The sequence below is a fragment of the Pristis pectinata genome, chromosome 9, assembly GCF_009764475.1.
Source record: "Pristis pectinata isolate sPriPec2 chromosome 9, sPriPec2.1.pri, whole genome shotgun sequence".
Lineage (NCBI taxonomy): Eukaryota > Metazoa > Chordata > Chondrichthyes > Rhinopristiformes > Pristidae > Pristis > Pristis pectinata.
This window is the reverse complement of record NC_067413.1, coordinates 51,670,927-51,691,000: the sequence shown is the minus strand read 5'-3', so window position 1 is coordinate 51,691,000 and position 20,074 is coordinate 51,670,927. Positions and strand designations below refer to the sequence as shown.

Here is a 20,074-nt window from a genome sequence, read left to right as displayed (position 1 = left end):
ATGACTGATCGGTTAAGTTTATGGTGATGCTGACAATATTGATGGTATGGATTTTGCAATGGTACTTTCATTAAATATCAAAAGTTAAGGGTGGGAGGGAGGCTTCCACCCTTTATATAATTTTTATTATTGAATAAGGATGAATTTTCTCTACTATCCAACCCTCCTCCCCCATTCACTGTCCCCTTGCACTCTCTAACTTGATGTGTCAAGTGGCATGCACTAGTGAAGAATTCATCTGACTTGGCTTGAATCGACCTGGTAAATATTCTGATTGCATCAATATTGTAGCCATCCTCTGCCTCCTTCACTCTTCCCCATTTACTCTGGTCTCAGCTTGACTGTGTGTATGTAAGAGCAGGCATTGTTTGTTGTAATGTTCAGGGTTTGCAGGATTAAGCATATTACTACAAGTATGGCTACTCTAAGTTGAGTGCCACAGGGTTCCTCCAGAGTATTCCAGGTGGTGGCAGTATTGTTTTGGAGATGCCATAAGTCTGTTCTGTAATGGTCCTCATGACATCATAGGTTCTATTGTAGGTCTGGTGTGCATACCTGCACTGGTTCCTGACCAGAGTCATTGCCCTCTGCCTTACCATCTCAGTGAACTGCCTTGGACTGAAGAAATCATGATTGTTGGCAGTGTAGTGGGCGTATACCTCCCTGTAGGCAAACGCCAACTGCAAATTGACACTGGAATTCCTGGCAGTTCATGAACAAGTTCGGAAGAGGTGCATGGAAGGCTGCATGTGTGCAGTCAGTGTCTCTGGGCACCATGGGAAGCCTGTAAGCTGTGCAAAATGCATATGCTTTTCCTGTTTCTTGAATCTCCTGGGGCAGGTTTAAAGAAACCAGAACCATGAAAGTTGGGTGCTTTGACAATCTTGCAAAACAATTCTTGCCCTATCTTGTGGAATGGATCTCAGTCAGATTCTCCATTGTGGAGCAGTGACCTCTCGTGCATTGAAATCTCCTGAACCACAATAAGTCCCGTGGTGAGGCTGCGCTTGGAGTATTGTGTTCAGTTTTGGTCACCCTGCTATTGGAAAGAGTGCAAAAAAAGATTTGCAAGGATGTTGCGAGGACTTGAAGTCTGAGCTGTAGGGAGAGGTTGGACAGACTAGGACTTTTTTCCTTGGAGTATAGGAGACTGAGAGGTGGTCTCATAGAGGTGTATAAAATCATGAGGGGCATAGACAGGGTGAATGCACACAGTCTTTTTCCCAGGGCTGGGGAATCAAGAACAAGAGGGCATAGGTTTAAGGTGAGAGGGGAAAGATTTAATAGGAACTTGAAGGGCAACTTTTTTTTTACATGGAGGGTGGCATGTATATGGAATAAGCTGCCAGAGGAAGTGGTGGAGGCAGGTACAACAACAACTTCTAAAAGACAGTTGAACAGATACATGGATAGGAAAGGTTTAGAAGGTTATGGGTGGGCAAATAGGATTAGCTTGGATGGGCATCTTGGCATGAACCAGTTGGGCTGAAGAGCCTGTTTCTGTGTGATATGACTCTATAAGTCCAGTGAATCAGCAGAAGGGATAAGTGAGAAGGGAAAAGTTTAAGGGAGATTTGTGAGATAAGTTTTTATTTAACATGGAGAGTGGTAGGTGCTTGAAGTGCACTGCCAGGAGAGGTGGTAGAAGCAGATACAATAGCAACGTTTAAGAGGCACTTAGACAGAACCAGCAGGGAATAGAAGGATAGTGACCATGTGCAGGCAAATGGGATTAGTTAAGATTGCATTACAGGCGGTGCAGACTGAAGGGCCCGTTCCTGTGCTGTACTCTTCCATGTTCTTGATGCATAAAGCCATAGATAAGATTTTGAAGTAGTCGGATGGCAGAAGGGATCTAATGCAAATGAAACCTAGTGTTAAAAGGAAAGATGTTGAGAGTAGGTCAGCCTGAACGAAAGAATGAAGTACTTTACGTGGCTAGGTAAAAGACACAGTTTTTTTTTTAACAGAGATGGAATCGTCACAAAGATGGAATCAACTGTATATAGATTGAGAAGAGGGAAAAGAAAGGATTGGTTGTGATGACAGAGAAAATCTACAGAGTTGAAGCTACTTGGTTGAAGAATTATGTTGTCAAATCTATTGAATAAAAGATGAACAATGTACTAAATAAATGCCCAAGAAGATGTGGTACTGAACTCATAGGGGACAGAATAATTATATTGCGTTCAGTTTTCTTGCCTAAAGTGCAAGTGACTCAATAAGACAGAACTAGCTTGTGCTGGAAAATTATATAGTTAAAATGTGTGAAGTAAACATGGGGAGTTAAGTTGTAACTATCATAACAGATAAAGGATTAAGATTATTATAGGGCAACCCACAAATGAAAAATCAAAGCAATAGACTGCAAAAAAAGCTAATTTTGAAGGATTAAGAAGGGAACCAGAGTTGATAAAATGGAAAAAAGTACAAAGCCAATAATAGTATTTAAACTGTAACAGAGTTCAGTAAATATATATTGTGTTAAAGAAACAAAAAGGGTACTAATAATGAAATACCATGGATGATTAAAAAGTGAATAGTAAAAAATGAAACGTTTATCATAAGCAGTAAAAGAGAACAATGAAATGGAGTACAAAGAGATTAGAAAACTAAAAAAGGGAAATCCAGAAGAAATTATGAAATCAGTTTATGAAAGAGTATAAAATGAGACAGTAAGAGTATTCTATAGATATGTAAATATTAAAAAAGAAAACAGCAGGACAGTGACCAAACAACATGGGATACACGGAGGACCTCACTGATAAAAGGGAAATAACAAAGGTTGAAGTTACTTTGCCACCATCTTTACTATGGGTGCAAACAAGGATTACGTTGCATTAGAAGGATAAAAATAAAGTAAAAAATGGAAGATAATTGATAAATCAATCTTGAAAAAAGGGAGGGGAATGGGGAAGAGAGGAAAGGAAAGGAGTGAGGGAGGGAAATGGGGGAGGAGTGGAGAAGGAGTGGAATGAGTAGGGGGAAGGGAATGGGAGAGGAGATGGAGGGGAATGAGTATGAGTGAGGAAATAGAGGGAGGGCAAACGGGGGAGAAGTGGAAGAGGAAGAAGCAGAGGACAGGAGAAGGAGGGGAGTAGAGAGATGTAAAAAAGCAATGCAGTGATGGCCAAACTCTTCCAGGCACATTGTCCAAATGCAGCATGTTGATTGACAGCTAGGAATCAATTTGATTCACTGGCTGCTCTCCAGGCACTGACTTGGGCAGCACTTGCATTTCTTTCCCCTATGTCTCTCTCTGCTACACTCACCCACTGTCTGCCTCCCTTTCTCTCTGTCCCCACTGTTTTCCCCCCTTCTCTAAACCTGGCCACTGTTTTCTTTCTCTATCTACAGTATGTCCCATTTTTTCCAGTCGCTCTCGCTCTCGCTCTCGCTCTCGCTCTCGCTCTCTCTCTCTCGCTCTCTTGTCCTCTTCTCCCTGCCTCCCTCACCCATCTAGAAGCAACATTTCTCTTATTTAATCTGTTCTTTCACAGGTGAAAGAAGAAATGGAAATTTTAGTCAATGAGAGAGGTGTGAATTCCTTCAAGATGTTCATGGCATATAAAGATCTCTACATGCTTCAGGATGATGAACTGTATCCTGCTTTCTGTCAGTGTAAGAAGTTGGGAGCAATTGCTCAGGTTCATGCTGAAAACGGGCATATAATAGCAGAGGTGGGTCTTAACCAAACTGTGGCCTTGTTTGAATGGTTTTGTTTTACATATATGCTATGCTTTTCATTTTAAGTTTATTTTGTTAAAAATCAAGGAATTCAAATGAAGTTCTTACAATTCAAACATTTTAAAAACATTGGAATAGATTGCCCTGGACTTAAGCCCACATCTTGGGCTTGCCACACACCCCAGTGACCACACTTTCCCAGGTGCGGGGGACTGGATGAGCAGACCTCAACATCTGACACATGTCTGGCAAAGCAGAGTGGGCTTCAAGTCATAAGTAGAACTTTGTAAAAGATAACTAGGAATGCAAGGGTTAATGACTGGGAATGTAAGGGTTAATGGTCTGCAGCTATTCTTCCCATAGTGTGATACTGCCTCAACCATGGGGTGACTATAGTTATGGCTGTAAAAATGTCCAGGTATGGGTGAGAAAGAAAGAAGTTGTTTAGACATGTTTTGCTAAAAAGCTTTCTGTAAGCAACTGCCTTAGTAAGTGTAACTTCCCACAAAGGTTTCCCACAAAGTGGGTATAAAAGTAGGGACACTGACAGGTAGATCTCCGAGTGTGGATCAGTACAGAGCTCGGGTTACACTGTTTACTCTTTCTCTGTATCCCTCACTCCCGCTAGCGTTAAATTAATAAAGCATTAATCGTATGTTCTATGGTTCTGCTGTTGTCTGATTTATTATAGTGCGGGTCGACTTTCACACCTTGGCCAACATATCCTGAAGTCTCATCCCTGGAATGCCCAGTCCCTTTCTCACCTCCTTGGCTGCTTCAGGTTTTTAATCAGAAATTTAACAACTATTCAAATTGATTCAAGTGATATAAAAATAATTTAAAAACCATCAAAGTGCTAACAAATAAACAAAAACATTCATATATGAAGTAAAGTAGGTCAAGCTCATATCTCTCTCACAGGCTTGGCGACTTGAATGAATGGGAGGTGGTAGCCCTTCCTGATATAGAGCAGAGGGTGTGATGCAAAGTGTATCTGGATGCTCTCTTAAGTATATCACTTCTTTGCCAGTGGGCTTAATGGCGAGTCCATTAGGCAAGTGAGCAGTTGTGCTTCTGACCTTCAGTCTGTCTTGGACTTCTGCCATTCATCATTCACCACACCTCTAGAGCTCCATTTATTAGTCATGTTAACCAGGTGTTATGGACTCAGTGAAAGTCCCTTTAAGATAGAGAGTGTGTGTGTATGTGTGTGTGGGGCGTGCTTACGTCAATAGAAGATAAAGGACGTAATGACGTTGTTGAAGAAGTCAGAAGAAGGAGAGAGAGAGAGAAGGGAGAGAGACACCAGCCTGCTTGTTTTCTCTATCGATGGATGAGAAACAATAACTGTGTTTGCCGTAGAAATCCATGTATGGAAGTTGGAAGTAATCCGGTGGAGTTCACTTTGTTGCTGACCTGTAGAAGGAAACAGGTATTTGTGTGTGAACGACCACGATTCGGATGCATTTCGGGGTGAGGAAGTCACTACTGAGTAAACACTGAAGTGTCATTTGGGTTCCATCGTGGAACATTTGGATTTCGTATGTACTCTCTCTATGTTTTTCTACATCTACATCTTATCTTCAGACAACGGTGGTTGTTGAAGAAGCCCTTGCTCATGTTTCACCTTATGGCTTGCGGAACTGAACTTTAAGAACCATTCCGGAACTGGGAGTTTTGGACTTTGTCACACACACACACGAAGAGTTTAGTTTTGGGGTTAACGTTCAAGGTTTAACATTTTTGAATTCTAACATACTAACATTTTTACTTTTATTTTACGTATTATCATAAGTAGTGATTAATAAAATAGTTTTTAACACTGAATCATGCTCAGTGTGTTTCTTTTGTTGCTGGTTCGTGACAAAATTGGGGGCTTGTCCGGGATAGTTCCCAAGGTTAACGAGATTCGTCTGGGATCCAATCCAAAGATTAACGAGTGTCATCTGGGATCGTTGCCCAGATTGACGAGATTCGTTCGGGATTCAATCCAAAGATTGTTGAGGGAGGTCTGATAAATTCTTTCTAATTGGCTTGTGTGTGTGGAAACCAGCAACAATGGATACATTTTTGAAAAAACCCTCTCCTGGAGGATTGCAGGGGATGAGGAAGCCTGATTTGGTGAAAATTGCTGCAGAGTTACATCTTGAGGCAGTAACGCGATTTATGAGGAAGGCAGATATTCAGAGACTGATAGCTGGCCATTATGTGGAAAAGAAGGTGTTTGAGGAGGAAGTGTTAAAACAGTTTCCTGGCAGTGAAATAGCAATTTCTGAGGCACAGGTGCAGATAGCAAAGATGGAGTTAGAACAAACACGACTGAAGTTGGAGTTGGGACAAAAGAAATTAGAGGCCGAACAAAAGCTAACTCAGATGAAGTTAGAGGCTGAACGGGAACGGGAACTAATTCGGTTAAAGTTTGAGGCAGAGGAGAAGGAAAAACAGAGGCAGCATGAGTTACAAATGAAGCGTAGGAGTTTGGAATCTGATTCTGATGATGGTTTTTCAGCCAGCAGGGAGGTTCGATTAGTCCCTCCGTTTGAAGAAGATCAGGTTGATCAGTATTTCCAACATTTTGAAAAGGTTGCTGTGAGTTCAAACTGGCCAAGGAAAGGATGGGCTCTTATGGTACAGAGTGTGATTAAAGGTAAAGCTCAAAAAGCTTATTCTGCTTTGTCTGCTGAGGATGCAGCTGATTATACCAAGGTAAAACAAGCTATTTTGAAGGCCTATGAATTGGTCCCTGAGGCTTATAGACAAAAATTCAGAGACTTGAGGAAATCTGCAGATCAGACTTATATGGAATTTGCCATTGGAAAGGGAATATGTTTTGAACGATGGTGCCTGGCTAAAAATGTAGATGGGGATTATGATAAATTGACAGAATTGATACTAGTGGAAGACTTTAAAAGATGTGTTCCAGCTGAATTAACAACATATTTAAATGAAAAGGCAGTGGAAACTTTACAAGAAACTGCTAGGTTGGCAGATGATTATGCTTTAACCCATAAATCAAAATGGGGACAACCTAAAACCTTTCAAAAGAGTTACAAGGACAATCCAGGTAAACCGGAGATTAAATTGGGAGGTAATCAAAAAGGAAAAGATGAAAAGAAGCCAGGGCTGGAGAAACCTTTTGAGCGTACTTGTTATTACTGTAAGAAACCTGGCCATGTGATAGCTAATTGTGCCCTTTTGAAGAAAAGGAAGGAAGCTGTGCCCAATGCTTGCTTTCAGGCAATTAAAAATCAAAAAGGTTTAGGAGATGCTGTTAAAGATCAGTCCTTGCAAGAGGTAAAGGCTGAAAAGTTGGTGGAGGTGAGAAAGGAATTCCGTTCTTATCTATCAGAGGGTTTTGTTTCACTGAATGATGAGTCACCCCAGGTGCCAGTGAAAATTCTTAGAGTTACTGGGGCTTGTCAATCTCTCTTGCTGGACAGTGTTTTAAATTTTGGTGAAGAAAGTGACACTGGTGAGGTAAATCTAGTACGAGGGGTTACAGGTGAGACCATGTCTGTCCCTTTACACAGGGTGATTTTAAAGTCAAAGTTCGTAGAAGGACCAGTCGAGATAGGGATAAGACCTAGTTTGCCAGTGGAAGGAGTTTCTTTGTTATTGGGAAATGACCTTGCAGATGGAGAAATTGTTCCTGTGGTACGGTTAACGACCAAACCAAGGATTGATGAGTCTGAGAATGATCCAGATGTTTACCCATCATGTGCGGTGACTCGAGCTAGAGAATTAGCCAAGACAGACAGTCCGATGCAGTCTGATGTGGTTCCTTGTGACAGTCCTAAACAGGAAGAAAATTATGATGCCTTATCTGAGACTTTTCTGTCTTCATTGGAGGATCAACATCCTTATAGTGAGCCTGAATTTAAAGATTTGTCTTTGTCGAGGAAGGATTTTATGGTGGAACAGACAAAGGACCCTGAATTGACAGAATTGAAAGAAAAAGCACTCTCATGTGAGGAGATTGAAAAAGTGCCAACTGGATACTATGTCAAAAATGGAGTGTTAATGAGGAAATGGAGACCTCCTCATGTTCCTGTTACTGAGGAATGGGAAGTTATTCATCAGGTTGTTGTTCCAAAAGTTTATGGGGATGAGATTTTAAACCTGGCCCACAGTATGCCTTTGGGTGGTCATTTTGGTGTGAATAAAACTGTAGGGAAGATCTTGAAACAATTCTATTGGCCGGGTTTGAGAAAAGATGTGGTGATGTTTTGTCGAACCTGCCACACATGTCAGATGGTAGGTAAACCAAATCAAAAACCCCCTGTGGCTCCATTGAAACCAATTCCTGCTTTTGGTGAGCCCTTTTCGAAGGTGACTGTGGACTGTGTTGGCCCATTACCAAAGTCTAAGACTGGAAATCAGTATTTGTTAACCATCATGTGTGCCACTTCTAGATTTCCAGAGGCAATACCCCTTAGAAATATTAAGGCCAAGACGGTGTCAAAGGCTCTTGTAAAATTTTTTACCTTGTTTGGTTTGCCAAAAGAAATCCAATCTGATCAAGGTAGTAATTTTATGTCAAAAATTTTTCAACAAATAGTCTATGAGCTGGGAGCAAAGCAGATTGTATCATCTGCATATCACCCAGAATCTCAAGGAGCTCTGGAGAGATTTCATTCTACTCTCAAAAATATGCTGAAGACTTATTGCTTTGAAAACACCAAGGATTGGGACGAAGGTATCCATTTACTTTTGTTTGCCGTTAGAGAATCCATCCAGGAGTCAATAGGATTTAGTCCTTTTGAGCTTGTGTTTGGACATAGGGTGAGAGGACCTTTGGAGTTGTTGAGAGAGCAGTGGGTTAATGAGGAAGTTCACTTGAGTCTGTTGGACTATGTCCAAAAATTTAAAACTCGGTTGGAAAGAGTCTGCCAGCTAGCGAGAGAGAATTTGAAAACAAGCCAGATAAGAATGAAGACATATTTTGATAGACGTGCTCGGCCTAGGACATTCGCAGTGGGGCAAAAGGTGTTGGTATTTTTCCCTAGCCAAAATAATCCATTGCAATCTCGTTTTTCTGGACCCTATGCTATTGAATCTCGAGTGACTGATTTAATATATACAATCAAAACACCAGATAGACGCAAGAAAACACAACTCTGTCATGTAAATATGCTAAAACCTTATTATGAGAGGGATTCAGTTGTGGCCTTGGTGGATGGTGTAAAGGTTGTTTCTAGAATGCCTGATGTTGATGTTGAGGAAGGCCAATTTTGACCAAATATTGTTCCATCGAAACTAAAAAACCAAAATATCCTGGAGAACCTTGAAACGAAGTTGGACCATTTACAAGTTTCACAAAAACAACAGATGAGAGAATTAATTTTAAAATTTAAAAATCTGTTCCCAGATGTTCCAAACAGAACATCGATAATTACCCATGATGTTGATGTTGGGGATGCAAAACCAATCAAACAACACCCATATCGAATGAATGTAGAAAAAAGTAAACCTGTTGATCAGGAAATAAAATACATGTTGGAAAATGATATTATTAGACATTCTACTTCAAATTGGAGTTCGCCCTGTGTTATTGTACCTAAACCTGATGGAACTGTTAGATTTTGCACAGATTACAGGAAAGTGAATGCTGTAACAAAGTCAGATGCTTACCCTATTCCTAGGGTGGATGATTGCATAGACAGAGTGGGAAAGGCAAAATTTCTTACAAAGATTGACCTATTAAAAGGGTACTGGTGTGTTCCATTAACAGATAGAGGAAGGGAGATTTCAGCCTTCGTAACCCCTTCTGGATTGTATGAATACAATGTTTTGCCATTTGGAATGAAAAATGCTCCGGCAACATTTCAAAGAATAATTAATTCAGTGATTCATGGGTTAAAACATACAGATGCCTACATTGACGACTTAGTGATTGGGAATGATACATGGGAGGATCACATCTCTGTGTTAGAAAGGTTGTTTGAAAGACTTTCCAAGGCTAACCTTACAGTTAACTTGGCTAAAAGTGAATTTGGCCATGCCACTGTGACGTATCTTGGTTATGTTGTAGATCAAGGCAAGCAAGCTCCTGTTCAGGCAAAAGTTCAAGCGATATCTGAGTTCCCTATTCCCACAGGTACGAGGACTGTTAGAAGATTTTTGGGAATGGTTGGATATTATCGAAAATTTTGTAAAAACTTTGCTGATATTGCTCTTCCCCTAACTAATCTTCTGAAGAAGGGAGTAAAGTTTGTTTGGACAGATTCTTGTCAAGAAGCATTTGAGAAGCTGAAAGCCATTTTATGCTACCATCCTGTGCTCAAAACACCTGACTTTGAAAAGCCATTTTCATTAGTAGTAGATGCCAGTGATGAAGCTGCAGGAGCTGTGTTGTTGCAGAAGGGTGACCTTGATGATATTGACCATCCTGTAGCTTACTTTTCAAAGAAATTTAATGAGCATCAAAAGAATTATTCCACCATAGAGAAAGAATTACTGTCGCTTGTTTTAGCCTTGCAACATTTCAGTGTATATGTTTGCACCACTCAGAAACCATTGACTGTGTATACAGATCATAACCCATTGGTGTTTCTGAGCCGAGTCAAAAACAAGAACAGAAGGCTGTTAAACTGGAGTTTAATTTTGCAAGAGTTTGATCTCATGATAACTCACATTAAAGGCAAAGATAATGTGATTGCTGATTGTCTTTCTCGATGTTAAATGGGAAACATGTATCTGTACTAATCTGATATTCTGTAGTTGTGTAGCATGATAATTATTAACATTACTAACTATGCGCGGTTAAAATTTTTCTTGGGAAAATTTTTTTTTTAGGTGGGAGGTGTTACGGACTCAGTGAAAGTCCCTTTAAGATAGAGAGTGTGTGTGTATGTGTGTGTGGGGCGTGCTTACGTCAATAGAAGATAAAGGACGTAATAACGTTGTTGAAGAAGTCAGAAGAAGAAGGAGAGAGAGAGAGAAGGGAGAGAGACACCAGCCTGCTTGTTTTCTCTATCGATGGATGAGAAACAATAACTGTGTTTGCCGTAGAAATCCATGTATGGAAGTTGGAAGTAATCCGGTGGAGTTCACTTTGTTGCTGACCTGTAGAAGGAAACAGGTATTTGTGTGTGAACGACCACGATTTGGATGCATTTCGGGGTGAGGAAGTCACTACCGAATAAACACTGAAGTGTCATTTGGGTTCCATCGTGGAACATTTGGATTTCGTATGTACTCTCTCTATGTTTTTCTACATCTACATCTTATCTTCAGACAACGGTGGTTGTTGAAGAAGCCCTTGCTCATGTTTCACCTTATGGCTTGCGGAACTGAACTTTAAGAACCATTCCGGAACTGGGAGTTTTGGACTTTGTCACACACACACACGAAGAGTTTAGTTTTGGGGTTAACGTTCAAGGTTTAACATTTTTGAATTCTAACATACTAACATTTTTACTTTTATTTTACGTATTATCATAAGTAGTGATTAATAAAATAGTTTTTAACACTGAATCATGCTCAGTGTGTTTCTTTTGTTGCTGGTTCGTGACACAGGCTGTTATTTTCATTATCAAACATTGCAAAAACGGGTGCAATATCTACTTTGTACTCGGTATCCCTTCACCAGGATAGGACATTTGTTTGAATACAGAGTCTAACTTCTTACCCCACTTCATTTTGATTTTATCTGAAGTGATGATTTTTATAATGGATTAGTAATGGCTCTGTTTTTAAGGGATGAATTGATCACTATGTAAAGAGGGAAAGGTGAAAGCCAATAGAGAAATATCATGGCAATGGGATTGCTCCTGTAAATATTGATGAATGGCTTCTTTCTGTGCCATAAATCTGAATTTCTAATATGGGATGGTTCAGTTTTATGAGTTAAAACTGCAACATACCTGCAAAGTTAGTTAGGGATGTGGAACCAGCAAACTGGAGGCTACCTAATGCTGTCCCCATGTTCACAAAGGGCAGTAGGGATAAGCCTGGAAGCTACAGGCTGGTCAGCCTTGCATCAGTGGTAGGGAAATTCATGGAGATGATTCTAAGGGACAGGATTCCCGTTCACTTGGAAAGGCAAGAGCTTATTAGAAGGAGTCAGCGTAGCTTTGTGCAAGGGAAATCATGTCTTATAAACCTACATCTTTTTGAGGAGATGACTAGGAAGATTGATGGGGGCAGAGTGGTAGATGTAGTTTACATGGACTTTAGTAAGGTTTATGACAAGGTCCTGCATGGTACTGTATTTTGGTCCAGAAGGTTAATGCACAAGGTATCTGAGGCATGTTGACAAAATAGATCCAAAACTGGCTGGGTGATAAGAGGCAGAGGGTGGTAGTTGTGTGTTTTCATGACTGGAAGTCTGTAACAAGTGGTGTACTGTATGGATTAGTGCTCATACCTTTGTAATATATAAATGTCTGGGATGATTAGTAATTTTGCAGACAACAGGAAAATTAGTGGAGTAATAGATAGTGAAGAAGTTTGTCGTAGGATACAATGGGATATAAGGTATCTGGAGTGTTGGGCAGAGCAGTGGCAGTTGGAATTTAATCCAGACATGTGCAAGGTAATGAACTTTGGGAAGTAAAATTCTGTTAGGATGTATAGAGTAAATGGCAGGGACTTTAGGTGCATTGATTGGCAGAGAGACCTTGGTTGCAAGTCTATAGTTCCCTGAAAGTACAACAAAGGTGGATAGGTTGGTGAAGAAGGCATTTGGTATGCTTGCCTTCGTAGACTAAGACACTGAGTATAAGAGTTGGGACATCATATTGCAGTTGTACAAAACATTGGTTAGACTGCACTTTGAGTATTGGGTACAGTTTTCGTCACCACACTACAGAAAGGATGTGGTAGCAATAGAGAGAGTGCAGAAGATATTCACTAGGATGCTGCCTGGAATGGAGGCTTATAGTTATAAACAGAAATTGGATAGGCTGGGTTTATTCTCACTGGAATGTAGGAGGCTGAAGGGTCAACTTGTAGAGGTTCATAAAATTGAGGAGCGTGGATAAGATAGAGAGTTAGAATCTAGAACCAGAGGGCACAGGTTTAAGGTGAGAGGAGAGAAATTTGAAGGGCAAGTTTTTCCATATAGAAGGTGGTGAATATGTGGAATGAGCTGCCAGAGGAGGTAGTGGAAAAGGCATTTGGACAGGTACTTGGTTAAAAAAGGTGTAGAGGGCGGTGGTCCTAATGCAGACAAATGGGATTGGCATAGGCAGGCATTATGGTTAGTATGGACAAGATGGGTTGAAAGGGCTCGTTTCTGTGCTGTAGATTTTCTACAGTTCTGTGATCCTTCGTGAATTGTTATTGATCCCACAAGCAGAGCAGTGACTTGCTGAACAGTGGATCCAAATGTATTACACATCCAGCCCCTAGCTCTGTGACAGGGAGGGCTGATATATAGGTAGTAAGTCACACCCCCCCCCCCCCATACAACGTCATCGATTTAACAATCCTGTAAAAGAGGCAAATGCTCATATGCTGGTAAATACTTGAGTTATAATGCTTTGTTTGCAATTGAATAGTAAAAGCAACAACAGCTTGCATTTGTTTAGCCCCTTTAACTGGCAAAAATGTCCCAAGATGCTTCAAGGAGGCACAAGTGGACTTAATGAGCCAAATAAAGAAATATTAGGAGGGGTAGCTTAAATGCATAAATGAGATTTTTAAATTGAAGGCAGTTGAGGGCAGCATTCCAATGTAGGTAGGCAAAGGATATAGCATGGGTTAAGGTAATATTTGCAACGCTGAAAATAATGGAAGGCAGGGGTGAGAAGGCAGAAATGGGGAGTATGTTATATTCATGCTGTAGAAATTACAAAAATGTGAAAGGTTTCAACACAAGGCCATATTACATATGTGGAGGAAGACTGTGTATAACAGAGAGTAAATGGGTTTGGAAAACCAGCTCTGGATCAACCAGGCTGCTGATGGCAAAGACAGTGGTTCAATGTGAGTCAGGGACTAGGATGGGATGTCAATTAATGGCAAAGGTATATGGTTAATATCATGGATTAAAGATTACAGCTTTTGTCTTCTTAGTGATTAGCAGGAGAAGTGGCACAATGGTACTACTTGTAAACCTGCTGCCTCGCCATTCTAGTGACTTCTTCTTGCCAGTTCAATCCTGACCTCCAATATGTGTGATTCTCCCTGTGAATGCCTGTGTTTCCTCCCATATTCCACAGGTGTGCAGGTTGGTAGTTTGATTGGCCACCGGAAATTATCCCTGGTGTGTAGATAAGTGGTAGAACCTGGGGAATGTAGGGAGAATAAAATGGGATGTGCATAGGATTAGTGTAAAAGGGTGCTTAATGTCATTGAGGACTTAGTCCTATGACTCTACGATGGATATAAATTAATCAATTTAACAGAGCCGATGTTGATACTGAAGGAGTTGTAAAACATGATGTCACAACGAGTAGCACACAATGAGCATGAGGAAGGAGTTAAGGCTTGACATTTTAGAGTCCAGTAACTTGTCATTTTCTACTCTGAAGTTTTACGCTCTCCTTCTGTGTCTCCAAAATCAACTAAGCGTCAGGAAAAGTACTGGAGGCCTGTGTTGGTGTACACTAGGGTTGGCAGTATTCCTGTATTATATAAGGTTTCCCACTTATACAAAGAAAGATTGCCATCGCATATGGTTTTGAGTTAGGGTGCCAATAGAGAGGCTGAAGGGCAGGTCTGGGAATCCTCAGATCCACCCAAACACCACAAATGGAATATCCAGTGATCTAACCTTTACAATTGCAACAAACTAAACAGTGTAGGAGGCTGCAGATTGAAAGATCAGAGTGGGAGTTGGATGGTGAATTAAATGGCTGTTTTTTAGGAAATGAGTGTTACTGGCAAAGACATTTATTACCCAACCCTCGTTGCCCCTGAGAAGGTGGTGTTGAACCATACAGTCATTGAGGTGAAGTTACTGCCACAGTGCTGCTGGGTAGGAAATTCCAGAATTTAGGCCCAATGACTATGAAAAAGCAACAATATTTTTCCAAGGCAGGATAGTTTCTGACATGGAGGGGAACTGCAGGTTCCTACCAATTGAGCTATTTGTTCTAAGGCAGAAATGTGAGGAAAGTTATAAGAACGTTGTAAATTTTTGCAGACTTTTACTTTCTACCATATTTTAAAAAAATGTACAGTTCAAATTATTTTTTTTTGCAGGGTGCAAAGCAAATGCTTGCAATGGGAATTTCTGGGCCTGAAGGTCATGAACTTTGTCGACCTGAAGCAGTGGAGGCTGAAGCCACACAAAGGGCAATTACTATAGCCAGTTGTGTTAACTGTCCCATCTATATAGTTCATGTAATGAGTAAATCTGCTGCTAATGTGATTGCCAGTGCACGGAGAGAAGGTAAGAAATGGTGGACATTCAATCCTGTTTCTTTCTCACACAACTGATTTATAAAGTTTTCCTCAGTTTTCCAACACGCCCCTCAATGCACTACTGTAATGAAATGATCTGTATGGATGGCATACAAAACAAAGATTTTCACTGTACCTTGGTATGTGTGACAATAATTTATCAATTTGCAGAGTTATGTACTGGAATGTTAATTCACTGATCCCTTTCTCTCTGAGGGAGCTGCACTGAAGGAACAATCATGAATGGATTTGTAGCAGTCACGAGCATAAGGAATTCATCTAATAACAATTTACTGACTACTCAGACACGAGATTCTGCAGATGCTGGAATGTGGAGCGACGTACACAAAAAGTGCTGGAGGAACTCAACAGGTCAGGCAGCACTATGGAGAGAAATAAACAGTCGACATTTCGGGTCGAGAGCCTTCATCAGGACTGGCCCAGTCTTGAAGGGTCTCGACCTGAAACATCGACTGTTTATTTCGCTCCATCAGTGCTGCCTGACTTGCTGAGTTCCTCCAGCACTTTTTGTATGTGTTACTGATTACTCAGTTGTGAGTGATCACAACCAATTCAGATCTTGTCTTAAAGTCTGTCTTTACTGAAGAAGAGGATACTGTCAATATAGTAATAAAGGAAGAGGCAGTAATGAGGCTAATAAGATAAAAATGGATAAAGAAGTGGTACTTAAAGGTAGTGAGTGCTTAAAGTAGCAAAGTCACATGGACCAGATAGGTGCATCCTAGATTACTGAGTGAAATAAGGGCAAGAATTGTGGAGATGCTGTCAAAATCTTACACTCCCCAGTCCTGGAATAATGCCAGAGGACTGAAGGGTTGCAAACCTTGGACCCCTGTTCAAAACAAAATGGAAACTCAGCAGTTACAGGCTGGTCAGCCTAATGATAATTAGAAACCCCCATAATGATGGCTTTAATTTATGGCAGTCATTTTTTTCCTTCTGAGATGTATCCACATCCATACTATTTGTCTTATCTAGTCCTTGTGCTAGAGTGCACTATCTGTTGGCCACTCTCTGGGTAAGGAGTTTGTTATCCATTCTACTAGTTAGCTTCTGATTTTTCATATTATGAACTTACTCAAGATTCTGTATGAAATTCTTTAAATATTCTTCTGAAAATCCAAATATATTACTGCATTATTCTTGGCTAGTCCTTCCATAATATATTTAAAGAATTCAATAAGGTTAGTCAGGTGTTACCTTTTCCCTCTGGAATTTGTGGTGACTGCTACACTTTTTTTGTATTATTTTCATGTTCTGTTTTTCTTTTGCACTTTTGAGTAAGGATCTTGTTATCTTTCTTATCACCAATGTTAAACCAATTAACCTACCTTTTTCTAAAAAAAATAAAGTAGCGTTAGTTGTCTTCTGATTCTATTTCCTTTCTAATAACTTTTATTGTATAATGTCAGTACTTTTGTCAAACATTTTGCATGTACAAGTGCTATCCATTCCAAGTTTATGGGTTTTCTTCCCCTTACTATCCCTTTTTTTCCTACTAAGGTCATGGTTATTTTCCTTGAGAAATACTGAGTTATATTTAATATTAATTCAATTCCAGTAGGTTCATTATGTGTGTCCCTTAGTGGACCTACCTCTGTCCTAATTTTTAATCTATGATTTGTGAACTTGTAGAATAGATTAATATTTCTTTCTTTCTTGTATTGCCATAATTGAGTTTGTTTTTCTTTTGCAACCTTTGTGACCTCTTAATATTTTTGTGCAAAAAGTAAGAACTCTTTTTGGTGCAGAAAAAGAAAGTAACCAGAGAATGCAGGCTTAAAGTGATGGGCAAAAAGAAGCATTGAAGGGCTTTTTACTTGTAATCTGGAGTGCATTGTTTGATAGGGTGGTGGGAGCAGGAGGAAGTAGTTTCTTTCAGAAGTGAATTGTGGTTATTTGAGAGGAATTAATCGGCAGGGCTGTAAGGATAAAGTTGGAAACTGAGACTGAAGTTTTTGGGCAAAATCCAGTACAGATGCAAACGAGCCACCCTTTGTGATGTATGTGTGTGTAAGATTCTTTGTGGTTATTATGCACAGCTACCAGAGAACTGTTAGAATGCCACTGTCTTTATTGAATGTCTTTTGTTGTCATTGTTAAAATAAGTAGCCAATCGAACGTGTGAAAATAATGCAGAATGTGTGATCAAATAATAAACAAAGTTATGAACTAGTAAGTACACAGTAAGTGAGTATGTACAAAGCTGAAGGTTAATTTAGAATAAAACATTTCAATATGTTAGGTTTCAGTATTTTCAGAATATAATGTTTACAATTCCATGGTTAACATGGTAAAGTCAAATGCCATGTAAGACCTCATGAGGGTGCCAGATACCACACTTGACAGTCAAGGGCATGTATTTTAATTGAAAATGCATTTTAACCTGTGAAGACGTTTTACTGGTTAAACAATTAAAATGGTTTTCTGTGAAGCATGACACTATTAACCTGGCCATGTGGAGCTAGGATTACTGTCCATTTATGGATTTTGACAATTTTTTTTTGCAGTTTCTTTTGTTTGTAGATCTCCTCAGCTAATTTCAGATCAAAATAGTACTGACAGAACAAAGTGCTGAATGCAAGTTTGGTTCCCCAAAGACAGTGAATAACAAAAAGTCACTTGAAACAAAAGCATTTGATAGAATGGAAGGAGATCAACTTGCCAGTCACTTAACTTGATAATGGCCCATGAACATACAAAGTTAAAGAAGACCAAGAAACAACACTATTTTAGAGTAATTGCAACACACATTTTATATAATTAGTATCTGTAAAATAGTTTGATGCTAGACCTACAACTTGTATTAAGTGCCATAGTCTCCCATCATAGGTCACAGCTTTGTTTAAAAGCACCAGTAATGCTAATGTTAAAATATGTTAAATGTATCTAATGGTAGACAGTGATACTTCACTGGTTAAAAGATTAAAAGTTATTCAGTGGAGAATGACTCTGACTCTGTGCCAACCCAATGATGTAAAGTTTGAAAATATTCCACCGACAGTTCCCAAACTTGCCCTTTGCATTACCAAATTCTAAGCTCTGTCTACCTGCAAACTGAAATTTTGCTCTTTGGAGACACAAGAGACTGCAGATGGTGGAATCTGGAGGGAAAACCAAACTGCTGGAGGAATCCAGTGAGTCAAGCAGCATCTGTGGAGGCAAAAGGATAGTTGACATTTCGGGTTGAGATCCTGCATCAGGACTGAGAGAGTACAGGCAAAATTATAAGATAAGATATCCTTATTAGTCACATGTATATCGAAACACACAGTGAAATACATCTTTTTGCGTAGTGATTTGGGGGGCAGCCTGCAAGTGTTGCCATGCTTCTGGCGCTAACATAGCATGCCCACAACTTCCTAACCTGTATGTCTTTGGAATGTGGGAGAAAACCGGAGCACCCGGCAAAGCCAGCATTGATGGCAAAGCCAGCATTTTATTTTGCATCCTTAATTGCCTTGGAAAAGGTGATGATAACCATGTTCCCTACAAAAACCCCTCAAGGAAATCTGCTGGAATTATGGAGCGTGACATTTTGATAGAGGTCATAGGATTGGGAAATGCTATTGAGTAGCCTGGGTGAGTAAATGTGGTGCACTTTTTAGCTGGTAGACTCTACAGTCACCATTCATCAGTGGCAGAGGGAATTAATCTTTCAGGTAGAGTCTACCAGCTAAAAAGTGCACCACATTTACTCACCCAGGCTACTCAATAGCATCTCCCAATCCAATCAAGCAGTTTTTTTTCTATTCATTCAAGGAATGTAAGCTTTGCAGGCTGAACTAGCATTCAGAGGTAGCCCATCCCTAATTACCCTTGAAGGTGGTGGTGAGCTACTTTTCTGAACCACTGCAGTCCTTGAGATGTGGGTACACCAACAATGCTATTAGGGAGAGAGTTCAGTCATTTTGACCCAGCAATGAAGGAATGGCAAAATATTTCTAAGTCAGGATGATGTGTGGCTCGGAAGGCAACTTCCAGGTGGTGGTGTTCCCGTGCATTTACTGCCCGTCTCCTTCTAGCTGCAAGCAGTCGTGGATTTGGAAGATGCTGTCTAAGGAGTCTTGGTGAATTGCTGCAGTGCATCCTGTAGATGGTGCAAACTGCTGCTACTGTGTGTTAATGGTGGAGTGAATGAATGGTTATAATGGTGGGGTGCCTATCAAGTGGGCTGCTTTGTCCTATATGTTATTGAGCTGCTTGAGTTTTGTTGAAGCTGCATTCATCCAGGCAAGTGGAGAGAATTCCATCATATGCCATGATGTCTGGAACTGAGCATTGATGAGTAGGTCATTCATGAGTAAGCACTGCTTTATAGCACTATCAATGACAGTGTGGATCACTTTGTTGATGATTGACTGATTGGGCTATAATTAAATGGATTGGATTTGTCTTCATTTTTGTGAAAGGAACATACCTGGGCTATTTCCACAGGTGAGTGCCTGTGTTGTGGGTGTACTGAAACTTCACGAAGAGTTTTGGAACACAGGCCTTCAGTGCGCCAGCTGGGATATTGTTGATTCCTACAGCCTTTGCTGTATCCAGTGCTGTCAGTCATTTCCTGATGCCATGTGGAGCAAATTGAATTGGCATCTGTGATATTGGGGATCTCAGGAGGAAGACAAGATGGATCATTTATTTGGCACTTCTGGTTGAACATGGTTGTGACTGCTTCAGTCACATTTGTATGTACACTAACACACAAGAATAGCAATACCTTCAACAAGAAGTTTTGTCATTTTGTGATCTAATTAGATTTGTCTCCAACAAAACTTGTATAGGGAAGGTTGTCTTCGGAGAACCTATTGCAGCCAGTCTAGGGACTGATGGGACTTCATACTGGGACAAAGACTGGCGCAAAGCTGCTGCTTATGTCATGGGACCTCCACTAAGACCTGACCCCACTACACCAGGATACCTCATGGACTTGCTGGCAAAGTGAGTATTGTGGAAACATACCTTGCAAATGTTAACTTTATGAAGATGTGAATGAAGGTGAGCATTATAACAC

The 20,074-nt window shown here is 40.3% G+C and overlaps 1 protein-coding gene across 2 annotated transcripts in view; it reads left to right on the top strand.

Moving 5' to 3' along the window:
- Nucleotides 1-20,074, top strand: part of dpys (dihydropyrimidinase) — a 54,547-nt gene that overhangs the window by 5,801 nt on the left and 28,672 nt on the right. For both annotated transcript variants that reach the window (XM_052023982.1, XM_052023981.1), the window contains exons 3-5: nucleotides 3,501-3,680; nucleotides 14,839-15,028; nucleotides 19,845-20,001. In XM_052023982.1, the coding sequence (XP_051879942.1) occupies nucleotides 3,501-3,680; nucleotides 14,839-15,028; nucleotides 19,845-20,001 (527 nt within the window). The remainder of the gene's footprint in view (nucleotides 1-3,500; nucleotides 3,681-14,838; nucleotides 15,029-19,844; nucleotides 20,002-20,074) is intronic.